The sequence below is a fragment of the Anolis carolinensis genome, chromosome 2, assembly GCF_035594765.1.
Source record: "Anolis carolinensis isolate JA03-04 chromosome 2, rAnoCar3.1.pri, whole genome shotgun sequence".
Classification (NCBI taxonomy): domain Eukaryota; kingdom Metazoa; phylum Chordata; class Lepidosauria; order Squamata; family Dactyloidae; genus Anolis; species Anolis carolinensis.
Window position 1 is genome coordinate 145,466,926 of NC_085842.1, and position 18,977 is coordinate 145,485,902.

The 18,977-nt window shown below is 40.0% G+C and overlaps 1 protein-coding gene and 1 long non-coding RNA gene across 3 annotated transcripts in view; one reads left to right on the plus strand and one right to left on the minus strand.

The window, feature by feature from the left end:
* foxk2 (forkhead box K2) overlaps positions 1–13,439 on the minus strand; it is a 50,164-nt gene extending 36,725 nt beyond the window's left edge. The window contains exon 1 of one of the 2 annotated variants that reach the window (XM_008104260.3): positions 12,889–13,439. In XM_008104260.3, coding sequence (XP_008102467.2) covers positions 12,889–13,286 — 398 coding nt within the window. In that variant the 5' untranslated portion in view covers positions 13,287–13,439. The remainder of the gene's footprint in view (positions 1–12,888) is intronic. The other variant, XM_003217149.4, reaches the window with a different exon arrangement.
* On the plus strand, positions 12,837–17,858 carry LOC103277806 (uncharacterized). Its single transcript, XR_505686.3, has 3 exons — positions 12,837–12,971; positions 15,125–15,226; positions 17,095–17,858. It is a non-coding gene; the product is annotated as an uncharacterized LOC103277806 (long non-coding RNA).
* The last annotated feature ends 1,119 nt before the right edge of the window (positions 17,859–18,977 follow it).

An 18,977-nucleotide genomic window follows, 5' to 3' on the forward strand; every position in this document is an offset into this window, starting at 1 on the left:
TACTCAAAAGAACCTGCTTAGAGTAACCTCTTCCTGCTGGCTTTTGTTCCAATTCTATTTATTTTGTGTAGTGATCCCACAATAGCAGCTCCAGGCACATAAACAAGCCCAATTAATGTATCTTTACAAAACAGTTGTAAATATAGAATATTTATGTGTTAATTTATTAGTTAAAATTAGTTAAACATTATCTCAAGTTTTATTAAAACAAGTAAGTTTACTGGGGGTTTTCTTTACATATGCAAAGCTAAAAATACATTAATCTTTACACCGTGCTTCCTGACATCTTGTTTATTCAAGCTATAATTCAGATACTTTTAAAAACTTAGCAGACTTCATAAAATATGAATATGGTTCTTCTGTACTCTGTTTCTATCCATAAAAAGTCTATGAAATAAATAAAGCTGTTTGCAAACCTAAATGTATGTAACACTTTAAAGTGGCCCTGTGTTACTTATTTATTCAGCCACTAACAACAAGGACTCTGAACAATGTAAACAGAAAATTTAGAGTAATGAAATATAAAAATCCAAGGCAGGTTGACTTAAAGTAAAAACGGTAAAGGTTTCCCCTGACGTCAAGTCCAGTCATGTCTGACTCTGGGGGTTGGTGCTCATCTCCATTTCTAAGCCGAAAAGCCGGCGTTGTCCGTAGACACCTCCAAGATCATGTGGCCGGCATGACTGCATGGAGCACCGTTACTTAAAGTAATACCAAAATAAAACACTGCAAAAGTAATCACTCAAGATCTAAAACATATTGCAGTAAAATACACTTTCAAACCTAAAAGCTTGCTACAAGAGTACTGCAATTCTAAGTGCCAGATGAAACAGACTGGTTACAATCAAAAAGAAACTGAATAGAAAGAGGAGGGAAACTACACTAGTTTTCCCTCTCAGGCAATAAAGTAGATATGTTTGGTGCATTACTTTTAACATAAACTTTCACAGCAGATGCAAAAATTACACAGAGAATGGGGATAGGTTCTAACACCACAAAAAGAGCAGTCCAACTTGTTCCAGCAAACTTTTTATTCAAAAGTAACAATATGCATATGTGAAACAAACAGGCCAGAAAAACTTTAGGGCCTTATAATGAACACCTCATAATGAACCTGAATGAACCAAGAGTGGACTTTTAATTTCTTCAATTTTTATTATGATTTCAATGTTGATGGTCAAAAGTATAGATTTATGATTTTTTTAACTTGCTTATGGCTAGTTGTTGAACCTAGCTTATTTGCTCCCCCTTTTACCCTGTTTTGAGATTCATGCATGCTTACTAAGGGATTAGAGATTCTGGAGCCAGGTGCTGTTTACTTTGCCATGCCTGTTGTAGGCAAGCACACAGGGCTAAGTAGAACTGATTACAGAAGAATCTCCTTTTTTCCAGCTCAAGGTCTTTTTTATTGCATTTATTGCATACTGGTCCTGCAACCCACATGGTGCATTTAGTTTTTCTCCAACCTTCCTCCATCACTTTCTTAATGCCAAAGCTGCTAAAAATACTTCCAGCTAAATAGAAGATGAGAAGAGAAGGAGACTGGATAGAATTAAGTCGTTGTAAAATGGAACTTTGGCAGTGGCTTTGTTACCTAAAGTATGCTTGTACAGGAAATCAAGCACTTTTTTTCAAAAACTGTTCAAAATAAATTGGCTCTATTGACTATGAGAAAGAATCTCTTGATGTGAATTACACTGCACTCTAACAAGCTAATTTTTATTTATTCTGAGATTATCCGTGTTTTTTATAAGTCACATTCAGAACACTGACATGTTTTCTTCAAGTGTTATAATTGTGATTTTTCAAAATTATTTTCTAAGTATGTATGTAAGTATGAATGCTTAATCACACTGTATGTGAGGTCAACAGTCGTTTCTCATATTCCAAGTACGAGGGTTGAATGAAATGTAATGCCTCCATCTTCGTAACTCCTCAACAGATGGCAGTACTGGTATGTGGTAAGTACTGGCTTGTTCAGTAGACTCTCCTCTACAGTTCCATTTGGAAGGAAGCCTTAGCATTGAACAGTGGTGTTGTTAAAGTGCGAAGTATGGAACCCTGCGCAGACTGTCGGTCAATGCAACTTAAGCAACGTGCAGTCATTGAATTCTTGACAGCAGAAGGTGTCACCCCAAAGGAGATTCATCAGAGAATGCAAGCTGTTCATGGTGATTGTGTTGATGTGAGTACTGTGCATCGTTGGGCAAGTAGGTATAAAGACATTGAGGTGGGAACATCTGACTTGCGTGACAAAGAGATGTGTTGGGTTATCTAAGCAATCATGCATGCATTTTCAATGTGGGATGGTTTATGTAGTTAGTTTTGTTTGTTGCTTAGTAACCTGAGCCAAGCTGCATTCTGGAGTTGATGGCACCATTTTGGGATTTTGCATGTGATGTGGGAAATGGGAGTATACTTCCTGGAAGCATATAGGAAGTGACATATGCCTTTAGAATTTGGGGCATAAAAGAAGAGACTTTCCTTTGTTCTCTCTCTTTGGCTCTCTTTTGCTCTCTTTGGCTCTTCATGCTCTTCCTGTTTCTTGATCCTGCCATGCCATGCTGATGTTACTTCTTTGTTAAGAGATATGTAGTATCCTGAACTGTATCCTTTTGGAACTAAGATGTTTTTGCCTGTATGACCATCATCATACAAGATTGTGAGTAAACGTATTTTTACTATTTTATTTTTGATGTCTCTGATGCTTATTTTATGTGCATGACTCTTGAAAAGGGAAAGGGAGGCTGGCTATTTTGCTTTTTCTCACCTCTGCTCACATAAACCCCTAGTCTTCTGCGTTTTTGCTACTCTGCACCAATATCTAACCATATTAGTATCATAATCCTAACAGATTATGAATATATTCCTAATAAGTTGGACGTCCTGTGACAGCAACCACCGAGTTTCACAAGCAAAAGGTTGACAGATTGATTCAGGACAATCGTCGTATCACTCAGAGAAATTTCAAGCATCATCGGCATTTCACAAGAACGTGTGGGTCACATTATTGCTTTGCTTGGCTATCGGTAGATCTGTGCATGATGGGTACTGTGAGATGCTGGTTGCAGAAACAGAGTGTTGACTTCTTCTGTGATGGCTTCAGAAAACTTGTTCATCGTTGGCAGAAATGTATCCAATTGTCTGGTGATTTTGTGGAAAAGTGAATAGTGGTAGTTAAAGAGCACATTCTAAGGATTATTTCTGCGTTTGATTTATTAAATATAATTTTGATTTATTAAATATTCCCATCCAAACCCAAGTAACGAAGGTGGAAGCATTACTTTTCATTCAACCCTTGTACATCAAGAGCCCCAAAACAGGTTTCTATCAGAGAACCAGGGTTTCAGGAATGCCAAAAAAGCAACCTTTTGTGCCATAAGAACCTAAGTAAGTAAAAGTAATCAAGTGTTTTATTTTTTTAAAAGGACAGACATTAAAAAAAAACCCTATGAACTGCCAGACATCCAACCTATTCCCAATATTTACATACTTTAGCATTGGCTGATATTTCTGTAAACGTAAAGGACTAAAGTATACACAGTAGTACTGTACATATTTAGAAAAGGGAACAATGCTGCACAAAGTAGAAGGCAGTAGGAGAAGAGGAAGACTGCATCACAGGGGGGTAGAGCAACAGAAACCATGGCCCTCAATTTGCAGGAATTGAATAGAGCTGTTGATAATTGGAGATTTGTGATTTGGGGGATCTCTTCTTCATAGGATTAAAGTTTCCTTAAGGGGAATTAACAACAAGCATACAACAGCTGAAAGATGATAAAGAAAAGCAACTTGAATGAAGTAGCTGACGTTCTCAAATTTGACGTTCTCAATTTTTACAATTTCTATGGCAGGCCTGCACAGCATACAAACCACTGGTCACACGTGGCCCATGGAACCCGCTGGTGCTGTCTGCCAAGCACCTCTGCCACCACTTGGGTTGGTACTTGGATGGGAGACGAGTAACCAATACCAGGTGGCCTAGGCTACGTTTCAGAGGAAGGAACTGGCAAAACCACTTTGAGTCTTCTTTGCTTAAAAAAACCTTCTGAAATTCATTGGGTCACCATAAGTCAAAATGTGACTGGTAACCACAAAACACAGGAGTTGTAAAGTTAAGTAGGATCAGGCCTGGTTAATACTGGGATGCAAGCCCACAAATATCAGGTACTATAAACTGTATTTCAGAGCTCAGCAGGTGACTTGAGGTCACATACAGTCAGAATGCTATGTTAAGTCACCCTGGTTAGTACTTGGATGGGAGATCGTATACAAATCTCAGGTGCTATAAGCTGTATTTCATAGCATGCCCAAGAAAATGCTATTAAATTCATGGGGCTGCCATAGATGACTAAGGTGCATACACAATACACACATACATTCCCAGTTAAATTCTAGTCCAGCACTGAAACCACAATACTACACTGTAGTCACTGACAAATGACTATAACTGCCCTAGTCATTAATATCTGTATTACAGGTAGAACGGTGCAAGGCTGATGAAGTGGTCACACAACATATCAATCCTAACTAATCATTGATTATATCTTCCTTGGAAAGTGATATGTTATAAACCTATTTGCGGCCCCAAGAGGCTTAGCCTATCTCATTTTGGCCCCTTTTACTGGCAAATACAGGCCTGCTCTATGGCCATAACATTATTCTGCGAACCTAATTTTTCTGGACAGTTCTCAGAAATTATTTCTATTTGGCAATATAATCTTTATTTGCAAATTTCAAAATACCGGCATTTGTGATGAAGTGTTTTTGACAAAAAGTTCAACTGTTTAAAATACCACAGAAGTCAAATAAGATTTTTATATGAAGCAACTGCAGTTTGTAATCTGAGAAAAAATCCCAAATGCATACAATTTTCTACATGCAGTACATATCAATCACAACTCAACAGTTTTAGAGTTCTACTAGAACTCTGGCAGATAACATAAATTCAGAGTTAAGTCTCCTCTTCAGCAAATGCAGATTTGATTGTTTTGTGATTTTGACTTCATGTATCTGACTGGCAACTGCAAAAATCAGAAGACATGCAGAAGAACCTTACTTTAAATACAAAACTTTGACCAGACGGAGTAATCCAGGATACCAAATTAAATTAAATTAAATTTATATGGGTTACATAAATTACAGTTCTCTCAGGTGTCTGGCCCACAGCAAAATTCCAGTTTGACCCCTTATACTGAAGACTGGAGGTCGAAATACTACTTACACCTTCTTCAGCCTGTGGAAATTGTGTGTGATGGGTTCTATTATGTTTATTTAAATTCAACTATATTATTTTTATTTACCGTATATACTCAAATATAAGCCAAGTTTTTCAGCACTTTTTTTGGGCTGAAAAATCCTCCCTCGGCTTATATTCAGGTCAAGCCAGGTAGCGGAGCCTGGAGGCGAGGCTCTGAAGCTGGCTGTCCATGGAGAAAGAGGGTGGAGGCGGCACAGGGGTCCCCAGGCACTATGCAGCAAGGACTGCTGTTCTGCCAATCCTCCGCCTCCTCCACCTGGCGAGAGGAGGAAGAAGAGGAGAAATGGCAGAGGCAGCACAGGGGCTACTGCCCCCTTTCTCCTCTTTCTCCTCCTCCCATTTCAGCTGGCCATCTCGAAGGAGGAGAAGGAAGAGGAGGAGGAACGGGGGCAGCACCCGCTCTCCTCTTTCTCCTCCTCCCACTTCAGCTGGCCATTGAGGTAGGCAGGCAGCTGGTGGATCGCAGGAGAGCAAGTCTCCTCTGTGCTTCCATTCCCATCCCGCAATCCACCAGCTGCCTGGCTCTCTTCCTCCCCTCCTGCCTCCCAGGAGGGAGACCTGGAAAGCAGAGAGGAATAGAAGTGCGGAGGAGATGCCCCCTTCCATGATCAAGCAGCCGCTTCTGTGACTTTATTCCCTTCCCTGATTTCTAGGTCTCCCTTCTGGGGATGGGAGAGGAGGAGGAGGAGGAGGGAGAAGGGAGGAAGAGGAAGGAGAGCAGGCAGGTGGCTCTCCCAAGCAGCCCCTTCCAAAGAGCCAAAGGAAGGACCCCCACCCACAATTTACCTCCCCAAGCTTTCCCCTTCCTCCCCACCTCAGTCCCCCCCCCCACACACACACTTTTACAGCACCCCTTTCCCACCCCAATCTTCCCTTTTTCTAGTTGACCACCTACATATCCCAGACTCTCTTTCCCATTTCAGTCTTGCTCCTTTCCCCACTGCAGTTGCCCACTTTTCAGCCACCCTTTCCATCTCAACCTTTCCTAGTTTCCAGCCTCCCTTTCCCAACTCAATCTTTCCCCCTTCCCCAGTTTCCCCCTCCCACCCCAATCTGTCCAACTTTTCCAGCTACCCCTTTTCCACCTAATTTTCCCATTTTTTCAAACACCCCTTCCCATTCCAAGTTTTTCTCATTTCCATCCTTCTTTTCCCCCCTTCCCAAGTCAGCCTTTCCCACTTTTCTCATTTATAAACATACAGCACTTTCCCCAAAATGCATCCTGTAGTTAAAATAATATATGGAGATTATTTGATTATTATTGTTTTTGTTGTTGTTACCTTTAATATTATCATTATTATTACATTTACTATTCTTATTATTACATTTATTGTTTTTCTCTATTTATTATTATTACATTTATTATTTTTCTCTATTCTTATTACATTTAGTATTTTACTCTTTATTATAAATTTATTTTCTCTATTATTGTTATTACATTTATTATGTTAATCTCTTGTTATTACATTTATTATTTTACATTTATTTTACTATTATTATTATTATTACATTTATTATTTTTCACTATTATTATTACATTTAGTATTTTACTCTTTATTATAAATTTATTATTTTTCTCTATTAGTATTACATTTATTATTTTATTATATTTATTATTTTTACATTTATTATTTTACTCTATTATTATTATTATTACATTTAGTATTTTATTCTATCATTATTGTTACATTTATTATTTTTCTATATTATTATCACATTTATTATTTTACTCATTATTATTACATTTATTATTTTACTCTACCATTATTGTTACTATTACATTATTTTACCCTATTTATTATTATTGGAAGGATACGTAAGCAGATTTACTGGTACATTGAAGAAGGTTAGAATAATGATTTAATCAGAGGTGGACAGTCTTATTTTAAAATTGCAGTTTTATGTAAATATTCAAAAAACATTTAACCTACTGATGCCTCAATTAATGTAATTTTATTGGTATCGATTTTTGTTTTTATTCTTGAAATTTATCAATAACTACTGCATTTCCCACCCTCGGCTTATACTCGAGTCAATAAGTTTTCCTAGTTTTTGTGGTAAAATTAGGTGCCTCGGCTTATATTCGGGTCGGCTTATAGTCGAGTATATAAGGTAGTTTTATAAGTTTATTTTGAGATTTTTTTATCCATTGTTTTAGATTTCATTTATTATTGTCTGTTTTCAACATTTAATGTTTGCCATTTTGTTACTTTTGTTAGAAACCGTCCTGAGTCCCCTTGGGGAGATAGGGAGGGGTACAAATAAAATATGATTATTAGATTAACAAAAAACTTAAAGACACTAGATCCTATCTCATCTTGGAAAGCTAAGTTCTCTGAATGGGAACTGTTAACAAATACCAAGTGCTATAGACTGTATTTCAGAGGAGTGTTCTTATCTAAAGGTAAGTTATGGAATTCATGGGGCAATTCAACTGGCAATTTGAAGGCATATACACACATGCATTATTTTCAAAGAAGCGCTAGTTGAACAATTTTCTTCTATCTACAGAATGTACAAATATCTGAAGAACTAGTCATTCCTGACTTATGACAACCCGATCACAGGTATTTCTTTCACAGGAATTTCTTGACAAGATTTGTTCAAATTTGTTTGCCTTAGCCTTCCTCCGAGACTGAGAGCTGACCACAGAACTGTACCAAAGGACCTAGTTTCCTAAAGTGCTCTAAAAATTTCCAGCAGGAGTTGACCATAGTTGCCCTGAATGATCTAGACTTTCCTAGAGAAAACATATTAATGAAATCTAAGCATAACAAATCCACAAGTTAAACCTGTAAATGTGAAGGGCAAACTGTATTTTAAAGATCAGACTCTATAGGCTGGAGAATGCACTCTACTTTTCTACTGAAAATGTAAAAAATATTCTGAACAATCAATAACTATTGTTTATACAATAACTATCAGAACAAAGGTATCAGTTGCCCAAATGAAAGGGGGACATACTGTTGGCAGTTAAGAGATTTTCAAAGTCTAAGTACACACTACTGATGAAACCCTGGTAAAGTTCTTAACTGACTTCACTAGGTTGGAATTTTACTCTATAATTGTAGGTAAACAGATCTCAAGCTCATCTAAGCATTCATTCCAAAAGTAAACAAATAAGAATAAAATACTTTATACACAATATACTCGGATACTGTCTAATACGACACAAAGTTTATCTGAAGTTATGATAATTGTTTGTTGGTTATCTTCAGCCAAAAAGAAAAAGACAATGACACTAAGACAAATTCTGCTGATTTCTTTTTAAAGAATGTAACTACAGTACATGCATATCCCTTTAACAATAGCAGGTATTTGTTGTAAATTGCTTGGAAGTGTGATCAAAATCACAAACAACTCCTTCTAAGTAAATGTATTTCATATCAGTCTATTCAAGATGACATGACTAAATATCTTATACATTAGTATAAGTAATTACATTAGTAATGTAGTACTATACTATGAGATAACTGTATCTTTCACTATGACTACCTATATCACATTACACATCACACAGTCTTATAATTATAAATGATCTTAAAACTCATTTTGCAAAAGTAATCTCAGTGTAGTTGATACATTTATTCTATGATCATCAACTTATTAGTTCAGTGGTTCTCAACCTGTGGGTCCCCAGGTGTTTTGGCCTACAACTCCCAGAAATCTCAACCAGTTTACCAGCTGTTAATATTTCTGGGAGTTGAAGACCAAAACATCTGGGGACCTAGGTTGATAACTACTGTATTAGTTAATGTGCTGACACTTAGAATCTTCAATCAATTCAACAGCAAAATCTTGAAATTTATTTTTGTTTCTTGTATGTCTGGAAAAGCTTTACATAACTGAAACATACTTAGGGTATGATTTGGAGAGAAAGGACCCACTGCCTATATTGCTAAAGGAAATGCTAACTTTTTACAAGTGAACGTATATTAATTGGATAGCCGATTTCATACCATATTTTACTTGACTTTTCTTAGTTTCAATACATTTGCACAACACCCTGTCCTCAAAATAATGAAACAAAATTAAGCAAACCACTCCCTCTAGACCACTGAAATAAAAGAGTTTCCAAATCATAAGGCGCCTGCTAAAACTTCTCTCACATTGAACACTGAAATTCACTATGAAAATCAACAGAAGTAAGCCGCAGATATATGTATGCATTCAAGTTTTAAAATTAGATGTTACCTCTTATGTCATTCAAGATCTTCCTTTAGTATTTACATTATAATGGGAGCACATGAGAAAGCACACTTGTGAGGGGTGGGGATCTGTGGTCTTAAAAATTACTTTCTGTTTCAAAAAACTAAGTCAAAGAGACAAAGCAAACTACTTGTTTTTCCTCCTTGTATAATAACTACATCACTGCCAAAAGCAAGAATTGAGGTTATACTTGTTAGAGGTCAAAAAAAGATATTCAACTAACCTGACAATACAGCATTATGAACATGACACATTGCTAAGCAATGTCAACAGGCACGAAGGTGCCTAGAAAGTACTGACTTTTTATAATAAAAAAACAAGCAACACGTGGCTTGTTTGCTTGTTTTTAACTGCCTGTGGAAATAAGTCTTATGTTTGTGAATGGCCCATTCATATTTTCTGTCCAATAGGGTAATTCCAAAAAGCTCATTTCTTAAACTATCACACTTCAGAAACACAGACATCTGAACCACAAGTCACGCCATACTTGAACATGGAGATGTCTCCAAGAACAGGGTGAGTCTCCTTTAACTGAAATACTTTGGACCAGAAACACTTTAGACATATGAACACAATGACATGTCTTGGTCCCAAATCTACACTTAAATTTCACCAATGCTTCATATATATATTACATGCCAGAAGGCAATTTTATGCACCATATTTTTGCATAATTTTAAGCATGAAAAGTTTGTGTACATTGAAACCATCACAATGCAAAGATGTCTCAATCACAAATGTGGACAATTTTGGATCACTTCAGATTTTGGAATTCCAGATAAGGGAAACTCATTCTCCATTAAAGACATTTGTGCCTCTTCTACCACCACAGAAATACGAACTATTAAGTTGCAGAGATATAATTGACAAATCTCTCCTGCGCATGTTGCCTGAAAGATTCATCAAGGCCCCTCTACTATGTTTGAACAAGGCTTCTGACCAAACAGAAGGTACAAGTTGAGTATTCCTTATCCAAGGTACAAGTTGAGTATCCCTTATCCAAAATTCTGAAATTCAAATTACCGCCAAATTCAAAATTGTTCACATGGGTGGCTGAGAGAATCACATATTTGCTTTCTGCTTGTTCAATACACATAAATTTTGCTTTGGGCACAAAAGTATTACAAATATTGTATAAAATACAAGGTGTTTATGAAACATACATGGATTACTTCAAAACCTCAAATTGTACACCTGGGTGTCACCTTTGCAGGTGGTTCTATCCTCACAGACTTTGTTTCAGGCATAAAATTATTACAAATATTGTTTATATAAATAGATTACTAGAAAGCCAAAATGGTCCGCCTGGGTGCCACTATTGATTTCTGACGGTTTATACACAAACTTTGCTTAAGAGACTCATAAAGTTGGAAGAAATCACAGTAGGCCACCCAGACCACTTCCATGCCATGTAGGAACAGAATCAAAGCACCCTCTGCTTCAGGAGTCTTCAAACGTTTTAAGCATAGAGCTGGTCCACAATCCTTCAGACTGTTGAGGGGTGGCATTATTTTTTTAAAAAATACAAACAAATAGCGCAAAAACAAGAGCAACAATGAAATAACAATACAATTTTAAAAAATAGGAACAATTTTAACTACCATAAACCTATCAGGATTTCAATGGGAAGTGTGGGCCTGCTTCTGGCCAATGAGATAGTCAAGTTAATTAGGATTGTTGTTGTTGTATGCCTTCAAGTCATTTCAGACTTTGGGCAAGCCTAAGTCTAAAACTGAGGGCGGGGGCCAGGTAAATGACCTTGGAGGGCCGCATCCGGCCCATGAGCCTTAGTTTAGGGGGTCCTACTCTGCTTAAATCGTCCAGAGAAATAAACTCCAACAAGCTCAAAGGCAGCAGCATATTCCACCACTGAACTGGAAAGAAGTTGTTCCGAATCTCTTTTCCTGCAATTTGAATCTATTGCACTGTGTCCTAGGCTGGATCTACACTGCCATATGATGCAGTTTCAGAAAGCTGATTAACTGCATTGAACTGGAGTATAGGCATATAGTCCAGTTAAATCTGCATTCTGGAACTGCATGGTATGGCAGTGTAGACACAACCTAGTCTCCAGAGCAGCAGAAAACAAGTTGGCCAACACCTTAATTTTAAAAATATGGTGTACAAAATTACCTTCGGGTTAGGTGTCGATGAAAAATCGATGTATTTCCTGATGAGGCCTAGGTGCCATCAAGAAGACATTTCATAATGTGTGTAAACGCAAACATGAATCAGGACAGAAAATATAGAACACTACTGAGAAAGCAGAGGAATTTCAGAGATTAATCAATCAGGGCCAGCTAACACCACCCAATAAAGGATTTCCCCAGGCAAGAAGCAACCAGGTCTTGAAGCTGCAAAGCTATTCAATGCTAATCAAGGTGATCAATTGCAACATTCAAACAGACAAGAGTTCTTCCTCCCACCCTGAACATGGAGCCCCCAGATGGCGTAGTGGACTGAGTGACTTGAAGGTTGGGTTGCTGCCAGGTTCGAATCCCACCTGGGGAAAGTGTGGATGAGCTCCCTCTATCAGCTCCAGCTCCATGCGGGGACATGAGAAAAGCCTCCCACAAGGATGGTAAAAACATCAAAACATCCGGGCATCCCCTGGGCAACATCCTTGCAGACGGCCAATTCTCTCACTCCAGAAGCAACTCAAGTTGCTCCTAATACGGAAAAAAAACCCAAAAAACAAAAAACCCTGAACATTCCACAGATATATAAACCCCACTTGCCTAGTTTCCAACAGACCTCGAAACCTCTGAAGATGCCTACCATAGATGCAGATGAAACGTCAGGAGAGAATGCTTCCATCTGGAACATGGCCATACAGCGGGGACAACTCACAGCAACCCAGGGGTTCCGGCCATGAAAGCCTTCGACAACACAGTAAAGGTGCTAAATCAGGCACGAGCAAACTTTAGCCTTCCTGGTTGGACTTCACCTCCCACAATTCCTAACAGCCTGGCTGTTAGGAATTGTGGGAGCTGAAGTCCGAAACACCTGGAAGGCCAAAGTTTGCCCATGCCTGTCCTAAATCCTGAGAGTTTTGGGTGCTAAGCCTTTTCGACGAGGAATGCTGGACCTGTACCTGTCTGAGACGCACATAGTTCTAGTTGAGAAAGGTGTAGGTGTGAGAGAGACGGGGGGGAGAGAGAGAGAGGGTGTGAGATGGATGGAAGGAAGGTGGGTGGGTGGAGGAGGGAGGCCTGGTCTGCTGTGCCTGCTGCGCCTCCTTTTGAGGGAGAGGAGGCTCCCTTCGCGAAGCCCCCGGAGAGCCCTCAGGGGCGCGCGGGAGGGGTGAGGGGGCGGGCCTGGCATTCCTCCCTCACACGCGTCCCCGTGCCTCCCTCCCAGGCGTACACACACACACACACAAACACACAGGGACAGACCGGCCGCGTGTCCGTACTCACACTCGGGGCAGCTGCAGCGGCGGCGCCCCCCGGCGCTGGAACACTCCGTCGACGAAGACGCCGTTCTTGCCCAGGCAGCGCAGGTAGAAGTCGCCGCCGGAGGAAGCCGCGGGGGCGGGGTTGGGGGCTTGGGACTGCGGCCCGGGCCCGGCGGTGGCGGCGGCTGGGGCGGCGGCATTGCTGCTGTTATTGGAAACGGCCGGGGCCTGGGCGGGCGGGGCGGTGAAGATCTCGAGGTGCCGCCGGGAGATGAAGCTGGAGTGGCCCATGCTCACGTCCACCGAGCCCTGCGAGGAGTTACGGCCGATGGTCACTGAGCGCTTCTTCATGAGGTATTCGAACTCGCGGCCTTCCAGCCGGGCCACTGCCGCCGCCGCTGCTGCCGCCCCCGCCGCCATCTTGGCCGAGACAGGGCACGAGAGCCTGCCTGCCAGCCAGCCAGCCAGTCAGCGCGCGCACGCAGCTTCCCCCCCCCCTCCTCCAAACCCGAGCGCGTGCGCGGCCCCCCTCCTCCTCCCCTCGCGCACCAGCCCCCGACACCGACAGGCACAGGCAGCGGCCGCCGTGCAGCCTATGCTCACGCAGATCCTCCCCCTTCACCCTCCGTTAGACGGGCGGCAGGCTCGGCCAACGAGAGCGCTGCACGCCTTTGGAGCTGCTCCCGGTTCGCCAATCACGAGCGGAGCCGGGACCAGCCAGGGAGAGGGGCGGGGGGGGGGGGGTAGGAAGCAAGGTAGAGTTCACCGCGCAAGAGGCAGCCGGGCAGCCTGGGCTGTGGCAAAAACGTGGTCTGGAGTTCTGAAATTATTCGGAGAGGGTCCTGCTTGCCGAGAGTCCCAACTCGTTGGAAGTAGCCTTCAAGAAAGTGGGAAGTACATGAGGCGAGGAAATTATTTCCATGCTTGCGCACACATTTCTATCTTTATTTTATTATTACACAAGCATGTGGACACTGAGTTGCTGTGTTTTTTCCTGTCTGTATGACTATGTTCCAGAAGCATTCTCTCCTGACGTTTCGCCTGCATCTGTGGCAGACATCCTCAGAGTTTGTGAGGTCTGCTGGAAACTAGGCAAGTGGGGTTTATATATATGTAGAATGTTCTGGGTGGGGGAATAATGAGGTTTGTGCATAGTGATTCTATCCTCAGAAGTTGTGAGGTCAGGAGAAAATGCTTCAGAAACATGGCCATACAGCCCAGAAAACTCACAGCAACCCAGTGATTCCAGCCATTAAAGCCTTCGACAACAGCATGTAGACATTTTCGACAAAAAGGAGGAAACCATGACATTGAACAAAATCTGACTACCAGTATTTTTTAAAATAAAATCAGGCCAGTAAATAAGTAACAACACTCTGAAAACAGAGAAATTCCAGACATTAATCAATCAGGGCCAGCTAACACCTCTCAACAAAGGATTTACCCAGGCAGGACACAGCCAGGCTTTGAAGCTGCAAGGCTACTCAATGTTAATCAAGGTGATCAATAGCAACATTCTCACCTGCCTCAGACAGACAAGAGTTTTTTCTCCCACCCTGGACATTCCACAGCTATATAAACCACACTTGCCTAGTTTCCAACAGACCTCACAACCTCTGAGAATGCCTGACATTTATGTGGGTGAAACGTCAGGAGAGAATGCTTCTGGAACATGCCCATACAGCCAGGAAAACACACAGCAACCCAGTGATTCTGGCCATGAAAGCCTTTGACAACATACCTTTATTTCGTTTACAGTGAGGAAGCATCATAAACAATTAAGGATTATTTGTGACTTAGAGTGCATCTTCTACACTGTAGAAGTAATACAGTTTGACACTGTTTTAACTACCATGGCTCAATGGTATAGAATCATGGGAGTCGTGATTTTACAAAGTAGCTTTCTCTGCAAAGAATGCTGGTTCCTTTTGTTGCCCAAACTACACTTCCCATAACATTGAGCTATGGCAGTTAAAGTACTGTAGTACCAGACCATTCATTCTGTGGTGTAGATCTTCCATAAGTCTACAAAGATGACTACAGTATTGTCACTCACATTTTCCAATGTACTGTAGCTCCCTGGCACAGCACCCACTTTGCATACAAAAAAGTTTCAGGTGCAAACATATCTTATGTTGCCAGAAGAGTGAATACCATCTTCTGAGTCTTACCTGGCAAATTGAAAAACAGTCTTGTACAATATATCTGTGATCTATTTCAAACATGTTTGCTTAACACTTCTGTATACCCTTTTTCAGGTATAAACAGAATCCCAAAGCCATTTACAGAAATTTTAAGGATAGCATTTAAATTCAATCAGTAATGGAAAGGCTAGCAACAAGAAAATGCAAATTCATATTGTAAGTACAATAATCATATGTACTAAAAGCATTCTTTATAGTGAGCAGCTGTGGCCCTGTTTGTTGCGTTGTCTCCAAGCCATTTCCAACTTATGGCAAACCCTAAGGCCAATGTATTTCTGAGGCTGAGAAAGTGTAACTCACCTAATGTCACCCAGTGGGCTTCCATGGATCAGCAGGAACTGAATCCTGGTCTCTAGAGTTGTCCGGTGCACAAATCACTAAAGTACACTGGCTGTTGTGGCTCCCTTAATTGCTCAGTGTTGACTGTATTGTCCAGGACTGGTTTAGGAAATGGGCCAAAATATGTGGAGGGACACCAGAGCTCCTCATCTGAAGCCTAAGTAAATAGCAGGGGGGGAAATCAACTAGCTAACTAGCTAGACAAGGGGCCACAGTGGCTAAAACCCTGTCATCAGTCATGGCATACCTATCCAAATGCAGCAAAGGGATCTACAAAAAGACCTTTGATGTAGGTCCTAACAGTAAACAAATGTATGTGGTGGGTGGTCTGGTTTTGAAGTTATTTAAGGAAAATTGGCTTGCATCACCACTCCTATGGAGCCGCAGTGGCGCAATGGGTTAAATCCTTGTGCTGGCTGAACTGCTGACCTGAAGGGTTAGTTTCTATCTGTCAGCCCTAGCATGCAGGGTCATAAGAGAAGCCTCCCAGCAGAATGGTAGCACATCCTGGGCAATGTCCTTGCAGGCAGCCGATTCTCTCACACCAGAAGCGACTTGTAGTATGTTAGCTTTTGACACAATAAAAAAACACTATGGATTTCTGTCTACCCATAGATAGACATCTGTGGTGCAGTCTTATGTGTGTTTACTTCGCAATAAGTCCTATAGAATTACAGTATGTCTGCTCTCAAGTGTATATGCATAGACAGACGGTTTCAAGGTTTCAAAATACTGGGGCTGAATTGAATTCAAAACAGGTAGATTGTGTTTCTTTCATCAGATCCCAATGTGTAACCAAGTTTCTGGAATATGTAATACTGTATATATCTAAAATTCTATTAATATATATTATGAAAGTGGAAATTTAATTATAATTAATAACACTTTTTATGTTTACATGTGACATTTGAATTTTAGGAAATATCTTTCCTGTTTGTGTATTGTAATACATAAATACTGTATCTTCCCTCTCATTAAATGCTTTACTTTCCTTAGAGAAATAGTAAACGAACTCACAATTTTCTTACAGTAGCTTGTATACATAGGAACAAAACATCATACATAAAACAACAATTATTATCATTATTGTTATTATTATATTTCTTTGTTTTTAAGACATGCTTTCCTCCCATACAAACTAAAAATGGGGTGTGTATGCATTTGTATATACTGTGTGGGTATATATATACTTATTTTTCTGTCGGTAGTACTGAAATTAATGCACATCTTACAATCAATGGTGTCTTACAATTGAAGAAATATGGTATTATATTATTATTAACATCTCTTTTTATAGGACATATCTATTTAAAACAAATATAGTTTTGAATGTATTTAAATAATATAGCCTTCTTCCAATTAATAAAAGTTTAATTACATTACAGGAAAGCTTAACTTGTCTTTCAATGTAACATCTAAAATAGTTGTGGGTGGACTGGGGGGGGGGGAATCACTAAATGATAGAAGAGGAATATCAGAGTTGAAATGCCAGTTAATTCTATCCCTCAAATTGTGGCCTTATGCTCATCTATGAGTATTCAAACAACATCTTAGGATGGACAGGTGATTTGTACCCTTGTCAAGTGGCTTTTTGAATTCAATTATATGCTTTTAAAAGTAATAACAATATTTTGCTGTTTCTTCCCATTCTTTCATACTTTGCTTTCTTTCCCTCCAACCTCTAGTTCTCATTTTTGCCTTCTTATTCATTTTCTGCCTTTTTGGATCGTTGGAAAGCTCTGATCATATAGAGGAAGGCAGTGTGTGGAGATGCTGAGAGCAGTGCTTTTGGATTGGCAATCCCCTATGTTGTACCAGCGACTAGCACCAGTTGTGCTCTTTGGCTATTATTGTATACTGGCAGCCTGGTGTTGCAGACGGCACTGATCCACAGACCACCATTGAGTCTAGGAACCCTGTGAAGAAGAAACCAGCCTCCCAACCTGCCTCAGTCCTTGGTCTCTAGATTAGAGATATCAAGTGTCAACACAGACTGCAGACAGACTTTAATTAATTAAACTTATTGTGTCCATTGTAATCACTATAACACAAAGATGCATGCCTCTGGATTTCCCTTCTCATCCATGCCAAGTTTCAGATAATTAGGTTTTACAGTTGTGCAGTGTGCTAGAGACAGACAGACAGACACACATATTTTAAATAGTATAGGTATGTAATTAATGCAGCATAGCATGACCAGGAAAAGTATACATAGAATTGGAATCCCAAGATTCACACCTGCTAATAACCCTTAATGCCTGAGATTGCAATTATGAATCTGAAGGGCTTAAATAGTATTTTAAACATTTGTTTTTGTTTACAATATTATACCATTTTGTTTTATTACTTGATATTTTATTATTGTCTGTTATATCATTTACTGTATGTACTGAGTCCCTTCGGGGAGCGGGAGCAGGATATAAATAAAGATTATTGTTATTATTCGTAACTATTTGTTCATTATAAAGAATAGTCCAAGACAGCCACATATACTTAATGAGTTACTGTAGTGCCACATGCTTTCTGTGAAGGAAACAAACTCATTAAGTGTCTCTGTGTAATCCAGAGGCACAAACACCAGTGCTGCTGGCACTGGTTCCTGAGCACTGGCAAATTTACAGGAAACAATTTGTACCCAATGGGCGCAAATACAGTGCCTATTCCCAGCAAATTGTGGGGGAAATAATTGCTGGTTCCGGACATCAGATGGTCAGAGAAGCCCTGTTCTAGATAACACTGATGTTCTAAACAAACCCCCTGAAAGCTTCATAAAAGGGTCGCCTTATTTTTTGCCCAGTCATTTCCCTATTGTTACTTATTGCATGAGATCAATGTTTTTCTGTTGGAGAGTTCAGGTTGCAAAGGTTGCTAGGATACTGCCCTTCCCCAGCATTGCAAAAGAAACAATTTCCCATTGAAAAGTGCATCCCACCCATGCAGTGTGTTGGTTAATGGTTAGATTGTTTTTAGCTGCCATGAGTCCCTGTGGGAGAGAAAGTTAGGATGGAAATAAAGTTAACAACAACAATCATAGTAATAATCGGTATAGGGACGAAACTCAATTGTGGTTGTAGGTACCTTCTCTACAGTACATTGCTTTGTATTTAGGAAGTTAAACTTAACTCCCTGTGGCAGGACTGTCAAACACTGGTTTTGGAGGGAATGTCACACTATTAGACCTAAACTGGGAATAGCATAGGCGTAGCGCTTGTAAAATGCACATTTTGAAATAATGCAGAAAGGGTATTACTAATAATGACCCAGTGTTCACTTCTATGATAAAAACAATGGCGCCAAGTGATTTTTCTTACCACTTGTGCACTACTAAACATATGTGACAACACTACAAATCAGATCAGTTTAGTCAAGTGTTGGACCTGCATGACTAATCGCCTTTAATACAAAACAGTGAAACACCAATTAATTTGAATATGCTGATGACTCAATTGTGGTTGTAGGTACCTTCTCTACAGTACATTGCTTTGTATTTAGGAAGTTAAACTTAACTCCCTGTGGCAGGACTGTCAAACACTGGTTTTGGAGGGAATGTCACACTATTAGACCTAAA